At 46.9% G+C, this 16,431-nt stretch overlaps 1 protein-coding gene and 1 long non-coding RNA gene across 2 annotated transcripts; one reads left to right on the forward strand and one right to left on the reverse strand.

Moving 5' to 3' along the window:
- Nucleotides 1-240: 240 nt before the first annotated feature.
- LOC139831120 (uncharacterized) lies at nucleotides 241-3,695 on the reverse strand. The gene is made up of 3 exons (XR_011745720.1): nucleotides 3,329-3,695; nucleotides 1,909-1,994; nucleotides 241-701 (listed from the first exon to the last, which is right to left on the reverse strand). It is a non-coding gene; the product is annotated as an uncharacterized lncRNA (long non-coding RNA).
- Nucleotides 3,696-8,636: 4,941 nt separating this feature from the next.
- Nucleotides 8,637-10,786, forward strand: LOC127302471 (alpha-L-fucosidase 1-like). Its single transcript, XM_051332943.2, has 3 exons — nucleotides 8,637-9,476; nucleotides 9,574-9,813; nucleotides 9,929-10,786. Exons 1-3 carry the CDS (start codon nucleotides 8,935-8,937, stop codon nucleotides 10,590-10,592), a joined length of 1,446 nt encoding a protein of 481 aa, XP_051188903.1. The 5' UTR covers nucleotides 8,637-8,934; the 3' UTR covers nucleotides 10,593-10,786.
- Nucleotides 10,787-16,431: the final 5,645 nt, after the last annotated feature.

The raw sequence follows: 16,431 nt of genomic DNA on the forward strand, positions 1-16,431 counted from the left end.
CACCACTAACAAGAAGTCGTTGTTCCGTTGTTGATGATGCGCTTCCATCGGGATCCTCCAAAGATCGAACCTAATAGGATAAAGGCATAGATCGTCCAACCCACGTCGAAACCTAAGACTCGGAAAAACTCGGATAAGAGAGAAGACTCAAAACTCGCAAAGGTAAGAGGAGAAAGAATAAAGATAAGGAGAAAAATAGAGCTAATCAGAATGAGCCAACGAATTTTAGAAAATAGTTTTGACTCTCTAAACTCAACGACCGTTGGCGAGGTTATCCTACAGGCTGGACTAGTGGGGTACCGTCAACCTGAGCTCTGATACCAACTTGTGACGCCCCGGAACCGGTACCATGAGAATTCCAGCGATCCCGCCGAAATCCGCATGATATCGATCCAGAGACGCCCTCCGACACGACGTGCGCGACGAATCACACACGTGATGCCAGAGGAATTAACACGAGTGGTAACATTACAACAGGATTACAATAGAGCCCACAAGATACATATATATTACAAGAACGACTCCAACGAGTCAAGATACAAATATACAATACAAAGATCCAAATCATACAAAAGATCGAATACGTCCGAGTACGGACAAGATACAAATTAGACTAAGAGTCCTGAAGATAACCAATGGCGTCCATAACCCTGCCCAGGCCAAGCCGGAAGGGTAACCTTGCTAACGTCGTCATCTCGTACCTGTCAAAGTCGGGCCATCGGTTGCCGACAAAAGGGGGAGGAGACAAAAAGAAAGGAAGGCGAGGGTAAGTACCATTGGCACGTACTTGCGAGACAAGACCAGCTATGCTCGCTGGTGGGCGGTATAAACTTCACCCGGCTATATGTGGAGTTTAGCGGCAGCAAAGCTACTATCCAATAGAGACACGCTACAACATCCGTCTACTCAGAGAAGATAAGAGAGCGCACAAGGTAACAGTTCTATACTCTGCAAACATAACACAGCCGATGCGATCCCCTTCGCCAAGAGGTATTGCAAAGGCACACACACTTTTGAAAGAGTTTTATTAGCAAATTATTAACAACAGAAATAAGGTGTAAGTTGTTCTATGATCGAGCTATACAATTCCAAGTCGTCCATAATCATGACACGGCTTATCGATAAGATGTACACCTGCAGGGGTTGCCCAAATGTAACCATACGCATGCTCGAACCCACTTACTACGGGTGGAGTCTCACATCAAGACCGTTCCCAATGCAAGAGAAAGTTTAATGGGAGCCACCCAACTAAGCTACCCGTGATTTAAGTTCGGCCGTACTCCGATACGGACCCGAGAGGTTTGCGACGGCTTCCAAGGCGGGCACTAACGACCGCCAAGGATAAGGAGTCCCGCGTTATGAGTACGATACGTAAATAAACACCCGAAGGCAACAGGAAGTAAATCGTGCATCGTGCATATGGGCAAATAAAACCAAGGTTGTGGCTCCCAATAAACAGACTCGAGGAAAGGTAGTGGGTGATGGGGGTCCCATTCCCCCACGTACGGGTAGAGCGCTCAATCTCGGAACAGATAACAAGAACTCGGGTCCTAGGGGACATTAGCGAGTCAAAGTTCCGATGCTTTCGCAAAGGGGCTCACAGATGCCTCTGCTTACAATTTTAGTTGTTAACAATAAAGTAAAGTGTGATTATCTCCAACAAAATATATAGCATGTGATAACCTCCCAACAAGATATCCCGAACATCTCGAGATATCAACAAGACCCTAAACTCGCCTACGACTCGCAAAGCTGGCAAACAACAAACAATAGGTAGGGCGAGGAGGTGTATCTCGGACATATAGGTAACAGGTGGATAGGACACGTGACACAACAGAATCGCAACATAAGGATAGCAATAGATCAAAAGAGCATGTAAAAGTAAAATAGGTGAAGGGGTGGGCTCGCCTGTGAAAAGCTGCAGAAGAACTTGTCGGAGAACTCGTCGTATCTCACATCAACACTTCGGGATCCTATCCGGGAAGAAGCAAATGCTACAACAGACATCGGATGCAAATCTTACAGCTACGGAATAAGAACCGGCATGATCAAGATGATATGCATGACATGGCAAACATGATGCGATGCAACTTATCCATATTAATCGGAGTCAGAACCCCGGGCAATCAAATTAGGTTGGATTTGCATTTTCTACCGACAAAGTTAAGTGTTGTTTAACATGGCATAGCATGGCAGGGGTGAGCTACTTCAATATTAAACGGAGCAGGGAAAACCGTAGCCGGTAATTCCTATAAACTCCGCGTTTAATTATTAAGTGTGATGCAAACTATAACGGAACGATATGATGCGAGATGCAAACATGCATATGAATGTCATATTATTATTCAGTGCATTTTTTTTAATAAAAATTCATATATAAAACAGTTTATTTTAAGCCCAGTTTAAAAGATATAAAATATATAAGATTTGCAAAGAAAATAGAAACAAAATGATGTGCTAGAGCCGGACACAGGGAGCGAACAAACTGTATACAGATTTGCAACGTGTTGTATTTGATACTGATATCTTCTCAGTACATAACAAGGGCGTGAGCCAGCTGTGCCACTCTTCGTATGCTGACACAAGTTGGAGAGGCAGAGAAAATGAGGTTGCAGTAGTAAGAGATAGATAGAACAAAAGGATGCTGGGCTATGGCATTTGGGATTTGATATCCGTATCAATTGAATAAGGTTGCAGACCAACTGTGCTGCGTATTGGTTTTGTATATGACAGAGTGAACGGTTGCACTGGACAACTCCAGATCAGAGTGGCCTGCTGAAGACGGACGTGGAGGATGAAACTGACGAAACTGAAATGTGACAGCGAAGTGTTCCTGTAGACAAGTTTTTGCACGGATTTTAAAGTGTTAGCCGCGACGAATCTGGGCACCGTTTTGAGCGAAACAAAAGAGCTTGAGCAAGAGGGATGTGACATGAACGAATGGGACCGAGATTGTTGGAAACGGCGCACAGAGTCACCAGCGAAGCTCGCCGGAAAACAGACAGACGAAGCAGCATGCTGAATCTGAAACTTGAAACAGATTTCTGGAGCCAACTTTGGAAGACGATAACTTCGCCTATACTGCTCCGTTTTGGGTGATTCAAAAACCAGTAGATATCTGGTGGTGTTGTACATCTAGAGAAACAAGAAGCTCGTGCTGGGGTGACCTGTGCCGGCGAGGATCTGCGTCGGAAGACAGGACCATGGAACAGAACCAAAACTGCAACCTTTTCTCGTTTTTCGTTTTCGTTTTCGATCAGATCCTTCTCACGTCAACGGTGCAGAAATGTTGAGGCATGCAGGGGAGAGGAGAGGAAGTTCTGCTCACCCAGGGGTGGTCGGTGATGAGAAGGAGGGGCGTAGGAGGTCGCCGGCGACGAGGAAGAAGGTTGGCCGGGGTAAATGAAGGAGAGGTGGACGGCGCTCGAGCTGCTGCCGGCCTTGGCGTCCTTGAAGAAGACCAGGATGGAGAGGAGGCAACGTGGGGGGTCCGTTTCACAGCTCAGGTGGCCGCGTCGGTGACCATGGCGTCGGCGGCGTGGAGTAGACGGCGGTGGTTGTCTCGGTAAGGTTTTTGCAGGGACATAGATGGAGAGGTGGCGGCGGCTGGAGAGGAGGAACACGAGCTAGGGTTGGGCTGGAGACTCTTTGGCCGCAGCTTATAAGGGAGAGGGGCGCCGCATGGGAGCCGTCCCATCACTCTGCAAGGCTACGTGGCTGCTGCCGATGCTCCTCCGTACAAAGGTGGAAGAAGAGCTGCAACCATGGTGTTGGTGGGCTGTTTGGTGAAGAGAAGAAAAGGCCAGGAAGTTGGACTTGTTCTGATGGGCTACGTCGGTAGAAAAAAAATGGGCTTGGTGGTGTTTAGGGAATAGCAAGGAGGCATAGTTTGTGAGGCCAACGAGAAAAATTAGGCTAGAGGTGCCCAACCAATTTCCAAATATTTTGCCAAGTAGCTAGCAAGAATAAATGAAGATAGGGAAAGATATGAAGAGTAGAAAGATGAAAGATGAAAGATGAAGAGAGGACATGATACTGCAAACGTTTTCAAAAACTTGAGTTTGGATATGGAAACAAGTTTGTAAAATTTTCCAATTATTTAGGTTTGGGGTTTCGTTAAATAAGAAGAGACACAAGGGAGGGTTTTATAAAACCATACAAGAAACAAAATAATGAAATAGCATTTATTAAAATAAATTATATTTTGTTGAAAACATGAATATGATGCATGCATGATGATGACTTGGAACGACACGGAAAAAAAAACAAGAAGCGGCGAAAAATCTAATATATGGTTTTTCCGGGTCGTTACAGCCCACTACTGCCAACTCGACTGCTTCCTTTTCAGTCACACGAGCCGAATAACATCGGTTCCTAAGATTTCTGAAGCGCTGGACGTATTCTGCCACAGTTTCTCCACGCTTCTGACGTATTTGTGCTAGATCGGCAATGCCAGACTCGGAAGCCTCTGAGTGATACTGCATGTGGAACTGTTCTTCCAACTGCTTCCAAGTCCGGATCGAGTCCGGTGGCAACGAAGTGTACCACCCGAAAGCCGATCCCGTGAGGGACTGTGCGAAGAACCTCACGCGTAGTGGATCCGATGCTGAGACCGTTCCTAGCTGTGCCAAATATCGGCTCACATGCTCGATGGAGCTGGAGCCATCTGATCCATTGAACTTGGAGAAATCAGGGAGCCGATATTTGGGTGGTAGCGGGATCAACTCGTACTCGTTGGGGTACGGCTTGGAATAGCCGATTGTCCTCCTTTTCGGCACCATGCCGAACTGGTCTCTCAGGATCGTACTGATTTGATCCGCGGTGCTGGCTGCAGGAGTCGAACTACGAAGATTCGCCGGAGTGGCATACTTAGCCAGCCATGCTTGCTTTTCCACTCGAGCCAAGCTGCAGGAGCCGAGCTCTGGAGGTTTGTCAGAGTGGCATACTTAGCTAGCCACGTCTGCTTCTCAAGATCTGTTGCTGAAGTTCCTCCTGCTTTTCCAGAAGTCCCTGCTGTTGCGGCCTGGTTTGTGAGCGCCCAGTTACCGCAGTCTAGCACGTATGTGCACGTGTATCCGTGAGGGATCTCCTTAGGCGCCTCGTACAAGAACTGGTAGTCACTAGGGTCACCACCGATCTTGTAGACGACGTATGCCGGTGAATTCGGCACTTCTGGTGCTGCCAACGCGAACGGCAGCGGTGGACGGGACTGGAGTGGCATCTCTCCTTGGTATGTCCCAAGAGCTGGTCCTGACGGAGAGTACTGGTGCCTCATGATCTCCTGGATCACCCGAAGAGCAACACGCTCCAAAGTGTTCACCAGGTTCTCAGAGTGGCGGTGTAGCGAATGAGCTACCATGAAGTTAATCTCCTGACGCAGGGACCTGGTGCGTTCTTCGGACGGGGCGGACAGGTCCACTCCATCGAGCGCGCCTTCAGGTGAGAACCCTTTCCACCTGATGCCATGTGAATGGGTTCTGTGAAAAGAGCCGATGAGGTCGGCTTCGAGGATCGCTTTGACCTCGTCATACTTCTTCTTGAGCTCCTCGGTCAGATCCTCGTACGTGACTGGGGTGCCGTCCGCCATCTCAGATGTAGATGGTGATGTGGTTGATGTCGAAGATTGTCCCACCGGGCGTGCCAGAATGTGTTGCGGTCAGAAACCCACCGGCGAGCAGCGACGGGCAACACAGGAGAGCCGGGAGCAACTTAGGGCTGCGGCTGGCCCTGGTCCCTCCGAGCGACGGCCCGCAAAGACTCCGGCACGCACGTCCGATCTTGATGCAAGGCGTGCCACCGACCTATACAGTCGGGAAGGTGATGGAGATGCCTCGCTTAGTTTCTGCATGGCATACACGTAAACATTAAATACGAGCCTCGATCGGCTCTCAGGTTGTCCTGTGAATCGGCTCAAAGAGCCGATCCACCCATGATTCGCACGAGGTGTACGAATATATGGTGGTCCTGCTTGATCAAGATAAAGCTAAAACGATCTACGACGATTTATGGTTTTCACCGCATAATCGGAACGTCCTACTCGTGATTGAGCCTCGCGGCCGCGCACGGTGATCGTAAGCCGATCCTAGACAAGGCCTAAAAACCAACACGAGGTTGATCCCCGGAACATCCTGTCTAGGGCTAGCAAACGACACCCTACGCGCCGCTGGATCCTTCAACCCTTTGTAAGGCCTAACTATGCAGATATTAAACTAATCCTTGAAGAACAAGGAGCAACCATAACGGATCGGATCTACTAAATAATGATTAAGCGGGGTGCCGCCCCTACGCCTAAGATAGGCGTAAGGGCGGCTAGATGTCTAAGGGTTGCACGACGATAGCATATGATACGAAGAACAATGCTAACCCTAACACATCTAAGATAACTACGTTGCTCGCCATCAAAAAGGCTTCAGTACGAGCAACGCATGAACAGCGAATAAACTTGTACTGCCTAGATCGCAAGATGCGATCTAGGCAGCATGATGCTTACCCGAAAGAAACCCTCGAGACAAGGGAGTTGGCGATGCGCCTAGATTGGTTTGTGGTGAACGTGATTGTTGTTTATTTCATAAACCCTAGATACATATTTATAGTCCGTAGACTTTCTAACGTGGGAATAATCCCAACCGTGCACGAGGCAAACTCTAACTAACCGACACGTAATCTACTATATTACAGATACACGGGCAAACTAGCCCAAACTTTGCATATAAGGCCGATTCACGTATATTCTTCCATGTATGTTCTTCAAGCCCATCTTGATCGCGGCCTACCTCTGACTCGGTCAAATTCTGGTGATAACAGATCCATAAGATGCAAGGAAGTCACATGGGAGCCAAAACACAACAAATTCATGGCAATAGATAAGGCAATCAAACACAAGCGCCAATGTAAATATGATCAATAAATATCTACCTCATAATTGATTGCCACTTGTCCTAGGACAAGAGGTAATAGAAAATATTTCCCGGTGGTTGTTTGTAAGTATACGTAAGATCGTATTTACAACAAATAAAACATATGGTAAAAGATAAGAGTTAACCATCATGCAAAGAGAGTTTCTTGGTAGCTTCAATTAGTCATACCAACATGCAAAGCAGTTAATATCATTCATACCAACATGCAAAGCAATTAATGGAATGACTTGAAGCACATGGTTTCCCAAAAGGGTATTGAGCGACACCGTTGTGAAAAATCATGCCAACAAAAACTTTCACAAATAAGATCCACAAAGATATTAGTAATGAAGCCATTTAAACAAATTGGAACTTGTTTGAGCAAACATGCCACATAGGAGAGAGATAATTTACAATATCAATTCTATGTAACACAACCTCAAATGTTCACATTTTCTAGGCTTGTAATATGCACAAAGCTTATTACTCCCCCATAATATGATAAGGAAATTATTTTTACAAGAGGCAAATAAGATCCAACTAGAGATATTAATGGACACTATAATTTGAATTTCTCATGAAGATGACATACCACATAGAGACTAGATAATCTTGTAATATCAATTCTAAGTGATATTCCTCATGTACACACATTGTTCGGATTGTGAAATTCACAAAGGAATATCACTCCCCCAAAATGGGATAGTCCATTAGTCGCTCAAAAGAGCCATATAAGATACAACAAGATGCAAAGAGGCTCTAACACAAATACAAATACATGGTGTGTAACCCAATCATACATAGACTTTGGCGGAGTTGGTGCTCGCGTTAGTGGCGACGGTGGTGCCAGTCATTGTGGGATCGAAGAGTCTGATACCATGAAAGGAAGTAGCAGCGTACTTTGTGTGCATGCGCACTAACAACAATTGTATTGATCTGATGATTACAGAGAGGTTTACATATAGGGGCCTCGTAGAACGTCGGCTGTTGAGAGTGTGCCCTACTCTACCACATTACATGGAATAAGATCAGATAAGAAGAGACTAATGTTAGTCTTTATCTAGTGTGACTAAGTCTAGTTTAACATATTGAATAAAACCCAAATCCAAATTTCTTAGTGCCAAAAAATGAAGCATGATATTTCCACGGATGTCTGTTTTGACAAATTTCGATAGTATGAGAGCCACCACATCTTTCACAACCTAAACTAATTTGCTGAGAAGCAGGTGTAGAAGCCAAAGTGGCCGGTGGTACAAAGGACCCCGCCGGTTCAGGCATAGAGGACGAAGAAATTGCAGCAAGCCCAGCCACTCTTGATGAAGGAGCATTGTTGACAGGCGCAATGCTAACCAAGGTGGTATGTGCAGAAATAGAGGGTATGTAAACTCACCTTCGTAGATCTAGCCGAATCTGCCGGAGTGGAGACCGAATCAGCATCCATCTTTGAAGGAACTCTGCAGGGAATAGCATCAAGGATAGCATCACAAGAAAGAGTTGGTTCAGACGTGAAAAGATTGCCATAGAAATCCTTAACCATACCTTTAATTTCAGCAATATCATCACATTTTGAGCCATTAAGATGTTTTAGTGAGGAGATGTTGTTCGTGCGTTTGGGAGCTGAGGCTCTGGCATGGAAGAAGGGTGTATTGTGGTCTTCTTCTTTCAACCAGTCCACACGTTGGTTTGTTGAGTTGCTTGGAACACCACTCCCTTCCCAGATGAGGCCCTGCCCACTGAAACTGAAACTGAATTCCGAGTCTCTTGTTCTAAATCAAGAAAGGATGCAGCATACAGATAAGTGCCTCACTGAATCTCGTTTTAGACGCCTGATCCTGCGCGCCAAGCCGCCCTGTAAATCCATTACGCAGACTCACTCACGTGCGTCCCTGCCAAGGCTTGGTCGTGTCCTCCCGTCACGTCTCTCCTCGCCGGGATCCCAACCCAAGCCGTTGGCATACATGCATGCCAGTGCCAGTATATATCGGCATCAGCAGCCAAGAGCGAGCAGAGGAGGCCGTTGCCCGCAGGGGAAGACACCATGAGAGCCACGTCGCTGCTGCTGCTGGCTGCGGCCGCGGTGCTCGCCGCTGGCATGGTCATGGCGGTAGCGGAAGCGGCGGTGCCGCCGCCGCTGCCGGTGCTGCCGATCCCATCGGCGGCGCAGCTGGCGTGGCAGCGGCGGGAGGTTATCATGTTCTTCCACTTCGGGATGAACACCTTCACCGACTCCGAGTGGGGCACGGGGGCCGAGCACCCGTCCCTGTTCGCCCCGTCCGCGCTCAACGCCACCCAGTGGATGGACGCCGCGGAGGCCGCCGGTGCCTCGCTCGCCATCCTCGTCGCCAAGCACCACGACGGGTTCTGCCTCTGGCCCTCCTCCTACACGGCCCACTCCGTGCGCGCCAGCCCCTGGCACGGCGGCGCCAGCGACCTCGTGCGCGAGTTCACCGACGCGGCGCGCGCTCGGGGGATCGATCCCGGGCTTTACCTCTCGCCGTGGGACCGCCACGACGAGCGGTACGGCCGCGAGGTCGAGTACAACGAGTACTACCTCGCCCAGCTCCACGAGCTCCTCACCGGGTCAGTCAGTGTCCTGTCCTGCCGCCCCAGCCACACCCTGAATGTGTGTTTGAAGCAAAGATTCACGTTGCTGCGCGCCGGCCATGTATTCGCGCAGGTACGGCAAGGTATCGGAGATCTGGTTCGACGGCGCCAAGGGCAAGAACGCGACCAACATGACGTACCATTTCCAGGAGTGGTTCCAGACGGTGAGGCAGCTGCAGAGCGCCATCAACATCTTCTCCGACGCCGGGCCCGACGTCCGGTGGGTCGGCGACGAGAAGGGCTTCGCCGGGACAACCTGCTGGTCCACCGTCAACCGCTCCTCCATAACAATCGGCGCCGAAGGCATTGAGAAGTACGTATGATACACCATACACGGGAATTAATGATGCCAAGCCGTTGCGCGTCCAAGAATTCCTCTGTTCCGTTGATTGACTGATTATGTGCCGCTGTGCGCGCGCGTCAACCAGGTACATCAACACCGGCGACCCGCGGGGCACCGACTGGGTGCCGCCGGAGTGCGACGTGTCGATCCGGCCGGGCTGGTTCTGGCACCGGAACGAGACGGCCAAGCCGCTGAGCCAGCTGCTGAGGATATACTACAACTCGGTGGGCCGGAACTGCGTGCTGCTGCTCAACGCGCCGCCCAACACCACGGGCCTGGTGGAGGACGCCGACATCGCCAGGCTCCGCGAGTTCCGCGCCGCCGTCACGCGCATCTTCGGCACGGACCTCGCGAAAGGCAGCACCGCGAAGGCCAGCAGCGAGCGGGGCGCCGGCTTCGAAGCGCACAAGGTGCTCGACGGGTCCGACGACACCTACTGGGCGCCGACGGCGGAGGACGGGCGCAGGAACGGGTACTGGATCGAGCTGCGGCGACCGGCGGCTCGGCCGTTCAACGTGGTGAGGATCCAGGAGCACGTGGCGCTGGGGCAGCGCGTGGAGCGGCACCAGGTGTTCGTGGACGGCGTGGCCGTGGCGACCGGCACGACGGTGGGGCACAAGCGGCTGCACCGGCTGGCCCGCCCCGTCGCCGGCCGGACGGTGAAGGTGTGGCTGGCGGCGCGGGGTGGGGTGCCGCTGGTGTCGGCGGTGGGGCTCCACCTCGACCCATACGCAACCGACGTGATGTGACGACCGTCGGGTCGCAGGGCGCGAACTCAATAATTGTTGTTACATCGTCGCATCCAAGCTGTTGGGCGTGATGGTGATAGTGATACTGATACATAGATGCATTTCTCCGCATTTTTTCGGATGGATTCCGGTCAAAATTCAAACTCAAATCTTCCGCCTTATTGATTTTGAAGTGCCGAAAATAAAACGCCTTGAATCTCCAGTGATCTGGAAGTAAAACTTTGCCTCACAAGCACCATTCATTCGACAGTGGTGTTTTGGCACGTTTCCCCTCCCTCTATTGTAAAATGCATTTTTTTTAGACAAAAGGGGTTTCCCCCCAGGTTCCATTAATATGCAACCATAGAAAGCGTTCAGGTACAGTTTATCAGAAGAACACACTCACAAGAACATCGAAGCACAAACATCGGAAGAGAACTAAGGGAAAAGAACACTACTGCCTCAACACCAACAAATCTGAAAACATCATCTCCAGGCAATCCTCATTAGTTCTCCACGAGACTTCATCAGGAGCAACAGATTACGATCCAACAGGCTTGTATTTTAAAATGCATGTTTCACATATTTTGAAATTTTAGAAAACTGAAACAAAAAAATTGCACGTGCATCTTCACATGCAACACGCTCACAAATTTGTTTCATGGAAAATCGAATCAGGTGCCTAAGACGATCAAGTGACAACCTCGTGAACAAGTAGCCGGGCATACCTGCCAGCTGGGATGGAGTTCAGTTATTTCGTTTCTTGATTTAGAATGGTGGACTCAACTCAAGTAACTCAACAAACGAACCTGCTGATTGAGGAGCTCCTACATGGCACCTTAACCATCAAATATAAGCCCCTCACGTGGTCACACCTTAGATCCATATATACATGCACCGTATTTGGCGTGGCCGTTGCACAAAAAAAGTTTTCTTTTCATTTTCTCTCAACATTGTTCATAAACTATTTTTAATTCACTTCGTTCAAAAGTTCTATTCTTTTTTCCATTCACAAAAAAAGTTCTATTCTTTTACTCTATTAATTATTGTGCATTTGTGGTGCCCGTTACCCACATCTACCGAAAATTGGTTGATGCTACCCCATTTAGAAAACTTTAGACCCTTTTTCTCGGATGCATGTCCATTTTATTTGAGAAACTCGGTACAGATATAGACGCTCACATATACGCGTATATAAATACATATATGAATACACACGTACACCATACCTTTACGAGCACTTCCGAAAAACTGGGCCAACAGAAACATCTCCTCTCTGTAAAGAATATTCTACTAGCATTTCAGTTCTAACTAGTAATAGAATGTGCAGAATGCTAAAATGGGGTTAAAACTGAGTTCTTTATATAAATCTGATATTTTATATTTATTCCTTAGAAGAACTACTTTACTGAATACTATATGAAAAGAGTTCAAATTCAAACACTTCACGGAGTAAAAAAAAAAGCTCATTGAAAAAAACACTTTAGTGAAATTGTTCTTATTTTTATTGTATAGTTTAGATGAATTGTTCACGGTGTTGAAAAAAATGTTTGTGTATATACAATATATAACGTACTCCATTCGATTCACTATTATAAAATATAATTTTAGGATTTTTTGAAATTGTAGAATCTAGACACGTTTCAGCATGTAGGTTAACTTATTTCAATACTTATTAGTTCAAACTAAATATTCACTCCTTTTGATGCATAATAAGCATTGTGATTTTTAAATAAAATATTTTGTAAATATTGTTTATGTTTTTAAGAGGGAAGGCTCAAGGCGAGTCCAACCTTAAATTAATAAAGTCATCAAGGTTTTTTTAAGAAAGGCAAAATAATTGACTTAATTCATTGAATAAGAAGAAGAAGTAGCACGCACTCTTATGCCCGAAGGCTACAATCCAAGAAACAAAAAGCCCACTCTCCCGGAGCGAGGAGACCCAAGTGCTTTCCGCCGTTGAAAATCCAAGATCTCACCTCCAACTTGATGCGTTCAAAAACAAACAAAGCTGGAGAGTCCTTATTTTTAATAACTTTGACATCAAGTTTCCTTCCATCTCTTCCAAGAGACAATCATGAAAAGGGTACCTAATGCTTTCTTTCTTCTGGGGTGAGCATGAACAATTTGTAGCCACCAAGACTTCACATCCTGGAAAATCACCCACTCCGCCAGCTCAAGTAAAGAAATGTCAAGCCAAATTTTCACCATAATCCAAAGTGGAGAGGACCAGCGACATTGGAAAAGCAAGTTTGCCGCTAATTTGGGGACCTGGTTACATTGAGGACAATTTCTGCAATTAGGCACCTGTGTTGTTGGAAACGTTCAGGCGTATTTTGAGCCACGAGAAGAATTAACATTTTAGAGGCACCCAAACCTTTCAAGTTTAATACAATACAACAAACAACAAGAAAAAAGACATTTTGGTATATGCAGATCCGATTCCGAGTTCAGTTGTGAAATCAGCTACCAAGGGATGGAGCTTTGCCATCAAAAACGGGTTTTTACATGGTGTTCTAGAAGAAGAGGTCTACATGAAACAACAAGTTGGGTTAAAAAAATTCCCGCTTTCCGCATCATATTTGCAAACTTGACGACTCACTTTAAAATTAGACTGAAACATGCCCCTCTAGCACAGTATTCTCGCCTCAGCTCTAAGTTGCATACTCTAGGTTTTACACCCTGTACTGCTGATACATCATTATTTCTCTACAACAATTATGGTATTACCATGTTTTATCTTAATCTATGTTGATGATATTATTGTGGCTAGCTCTTCAGATTAGACCACATCAACATTACTTCATAAGTTAAGTGACACCTTTACTCTCAAGGCGCTAGGAGGTCTTTACTGTTGTCAGCATGGAGGTAAAACACAGTTCCAATGATCTTCTACTTGCTCAAGACAAATATGCTACTGATTTGCTTACTAAGATAGCCTTGCACAATAGTACAATATATCCTATGCCCCTTTATCCACTACAGACAAATTGTCCTTGACTAATGGCTCCCCACTTGATCCTGAAGACAATACCAATTAATGCAACACTGTAGGTGCCTTACAATATTTAACCTTGACATGCCCAGACTTTTCATGCCTAGACCTAGAAGCAGTAGAATCATACCTAGAAAATTTTAATGTTTCAACACCACAATTGATACCGGAAGGAAGATTTCACCGTCGAAGAGTGGGCAGAAGATCAATTATTGTAGATGCTATCTTCATTGATTTGGAAACCAAAAGAAGATGACTACGATAACCTAATCTTTTAGAAAAGCACTACTTTTACTGAAACCTCCACTCATAGATCGGGTTCCCCACCCCTCCTGACACCGGCGAGGAACCGATCTATGGTGGAGTAGGAGGTGGATCGGTTCTTTTTTCTCTTGGCGGCGGCGCAAGCGTGATTAGCCAAAAGGTACTTCATCGATTTTAGGGACGCGGGATACCGTGTCGATCAGTCGTCGTTTATGAAATGCGCACTCTAACTAGATGGTAAAGGGATTTGCTGAACCTATCCAATTAAATTTAGTAGCGCTAAGTTACATAGTTACCTAACTACTAAGTTACACATAAGTTAGGAGGGAGGTGTTTCCTTTAAACTATTCATTTGAAACTTGTGATTTTTTCCTGAACTACATAATTTTGAATCTGGGTATAAAAATTGGCACGCACATGTGTATGAAGTACTTTGGTTATTCGTCTAATTTTCAGGTCATGTGCATGATAAGTTAGCTCCTCTCTCGCAGGGTACTCCTGTGATGAAATAACCGAACGCCCACCTCAACAAAACATCGAGCGGTCCATGTCCCAATTCTGTAATTCAACACTATCAGGATTCAGTACTTAGCCTAACTATGCAGTGAGCGAGAGCGCCTCGGAAAAGAACTCAAAGGAGGCATAGAAGCATCGAGGCAGCAAAGCATTCCACGCACTAAGCAACCCCCACCTCACCTCATTCCACAGAAAAAACTCTGGCTGCTCGGCTATATATTTTCGCACTCGGCAAAAAAGAAGCATCTAATTTATAGACGTCAGTAAGATAAAGAAGCAACTGAAATAGCAAACAGTACAAAATTTTTAAAGAAGCAACTGAAATAGCAAATAATTGACTTTGAATACCCATTGTTGAAATCCTGGGCCCGCCACTGTCATGCATCCTCTACATGATTTTATTTTTATTTGAATTTTGGAAGGTCCGAAAATACGAATTTTGAGGCGCTACAATATTCGGGGTTCCGTTAAACCTACTGGAGTAGAGTGGCTTCTCACCTTGCTTGGAAAGGTCCGTGGTGATAGTGTTTGTAAAATCCTCATGGTTCTTTGGCGTGTGTAGCACGTACGGAACAAAGTTGTGCATGATAAACGTCCTCCTCCCCTTGAAGTATCGAGGCGTTTTTTGATCAGATACATGGAATCGCTCCTACTGATCAAGCATCATCCAGCTGAAAATATTGCAAAAGGGAAGTTCATTCTAGATGATGAAGAGATGCGCTTTCATACACCCAATGTAGCTGCCGTTGAACCGGTTTTGCTGTGGTCTCCGCCTCCTATAGGCTGGTGCAAGCTTAATATTGATGGCTCCTTTGGAGTTAATGGGGATGCCGGAGCAGGGGCAATTGTTCGTGATGAAAGTGGTGAAATTGTCTTCTTATCATGCAAGTTGCTTACCACTTGCAGAGATGTCCTAGGAGCAGAATGGCTAGCTCTTTTAGAAGGATTATCACTTGCTCTACATTGGTGCAATCAGCCCTTGATGGTAGAAACAGATTGTTTGGAGATTGTCAAGCTAATCAACAACAATGAAGTGGATCGGTCTGTCTACACGACCACAATAGAAGGGATTAAAATCTTATTGAAGGTTCGTTAGTCTTGTATTACTCATGTGAAGAGATATCAGAACACTAGTAGTCATTTCATGACAAATTATGCTAGAACAAATGCTCGTACGGCATTATGGTTCATCTCTGGTCCAGAGGGTTTAGCGAGAACGTGCCGTAGAGTTTGTAATTCCTGATGTTTTTGAGTAATACAAGGTATTTCGCAAAAAAAAAAAAAAAAAAACCTAGGTGCCACTGCCTAATTCTAACTGGATGGGGCTTAGCTAGCTGGAGTATGTTGTACACCTCCGTTCCCGTTCTAACTGGATGGGGCTTAGCTAGCTGGAGTATGTTGTACACCCCCGTTCCCGTTCCCGGATCGCTGCTACCGAACGTGCTGGGTTGGATGTCGCCGGCGATCTGTCCAGGTATCGGAATCGTTTGCTTTTCCGGGATCAGAACAGGTCGAGACCAACCAGGCTGGAAAGAAGACGCAAAATGGATCTGAATCGTTGTAGTACGTGGTATAACAGTGACTGAATTGGAGTGATGCACTGACGGTTAAGGTCGCGACACAACCTTGAGAACAAGTAGGCGGGGCAAGCTGCCGGCTGGGACTGAGTTTCAGTTCCACCGTTTCTTGATTTAGAAGAAGGAGGGATCCGGGACTCGGGAGCTAGTCAGCTTCGGTGCCGGCACGCACGCGCGCCGCGGCGGCGAGCAGGGGCAGCGACGCCGACGCGCCTCCCATGTTATCTTCTTCCTTCCTACGGGCTGTTGTAGAGCAGAGTGAAGCTACGTGTATGTCACCTTCTCCAAGAGCGACGTGACGGGGGCACGCGATGAACGTCGTGGGCAGTGCACGGACTCACGTGGTCTTTGGATTGACGCATGCATTCACCGGCAGCGGCAGTGACGCGCATGTGAAGCGCCAGGATCAGGCGTGTCTGATCCGAATCTGGTATTCTGGTCATCGTCCTGCGCATGAGTTTTTCAATTCAGCGCTGGGAACACGTTGGATCTTGTACGCTGGCTGTAG

This window comes from Lolium perenne, chromosome 5 (assembly GCF_019359855.2).
Source record: "Lolium perenne isolate Kyuss_39 chromosome 5, Kyuss_2.0, whole genome shotgun sequence".
Taxonomy (NCBI): domain Eukaryota; kingdom Viridiplantae; phylum Streptophyta; class Magnoliopsida; order Poales; family Poaceae; genus Lolium; species Lolium perenne.

Coding starts and splice junctions, on each gene's coding strand:
- LOC127302471 (XM_051332943.2), top strand. CDS start 8,935: ATGAGAGCCACGTCGCTGCTGCTGCTGGCTGCGGCCGCGGTGCTCGCC. Junction 9,477..9,573: donor CTCCACGAGCTCCTCACCGG/GTCAGTCAGTGT, acceptor GTATTCGCGCAG/GTACGGCAAGGTATCGGAGA. Junction 9,814..9,928: donor GGCGCCGAAGGCATTGAGAA/GTACGTATGATA, acceptor CGCGTCAACCAG/GTACATCAACACCGGCGACC.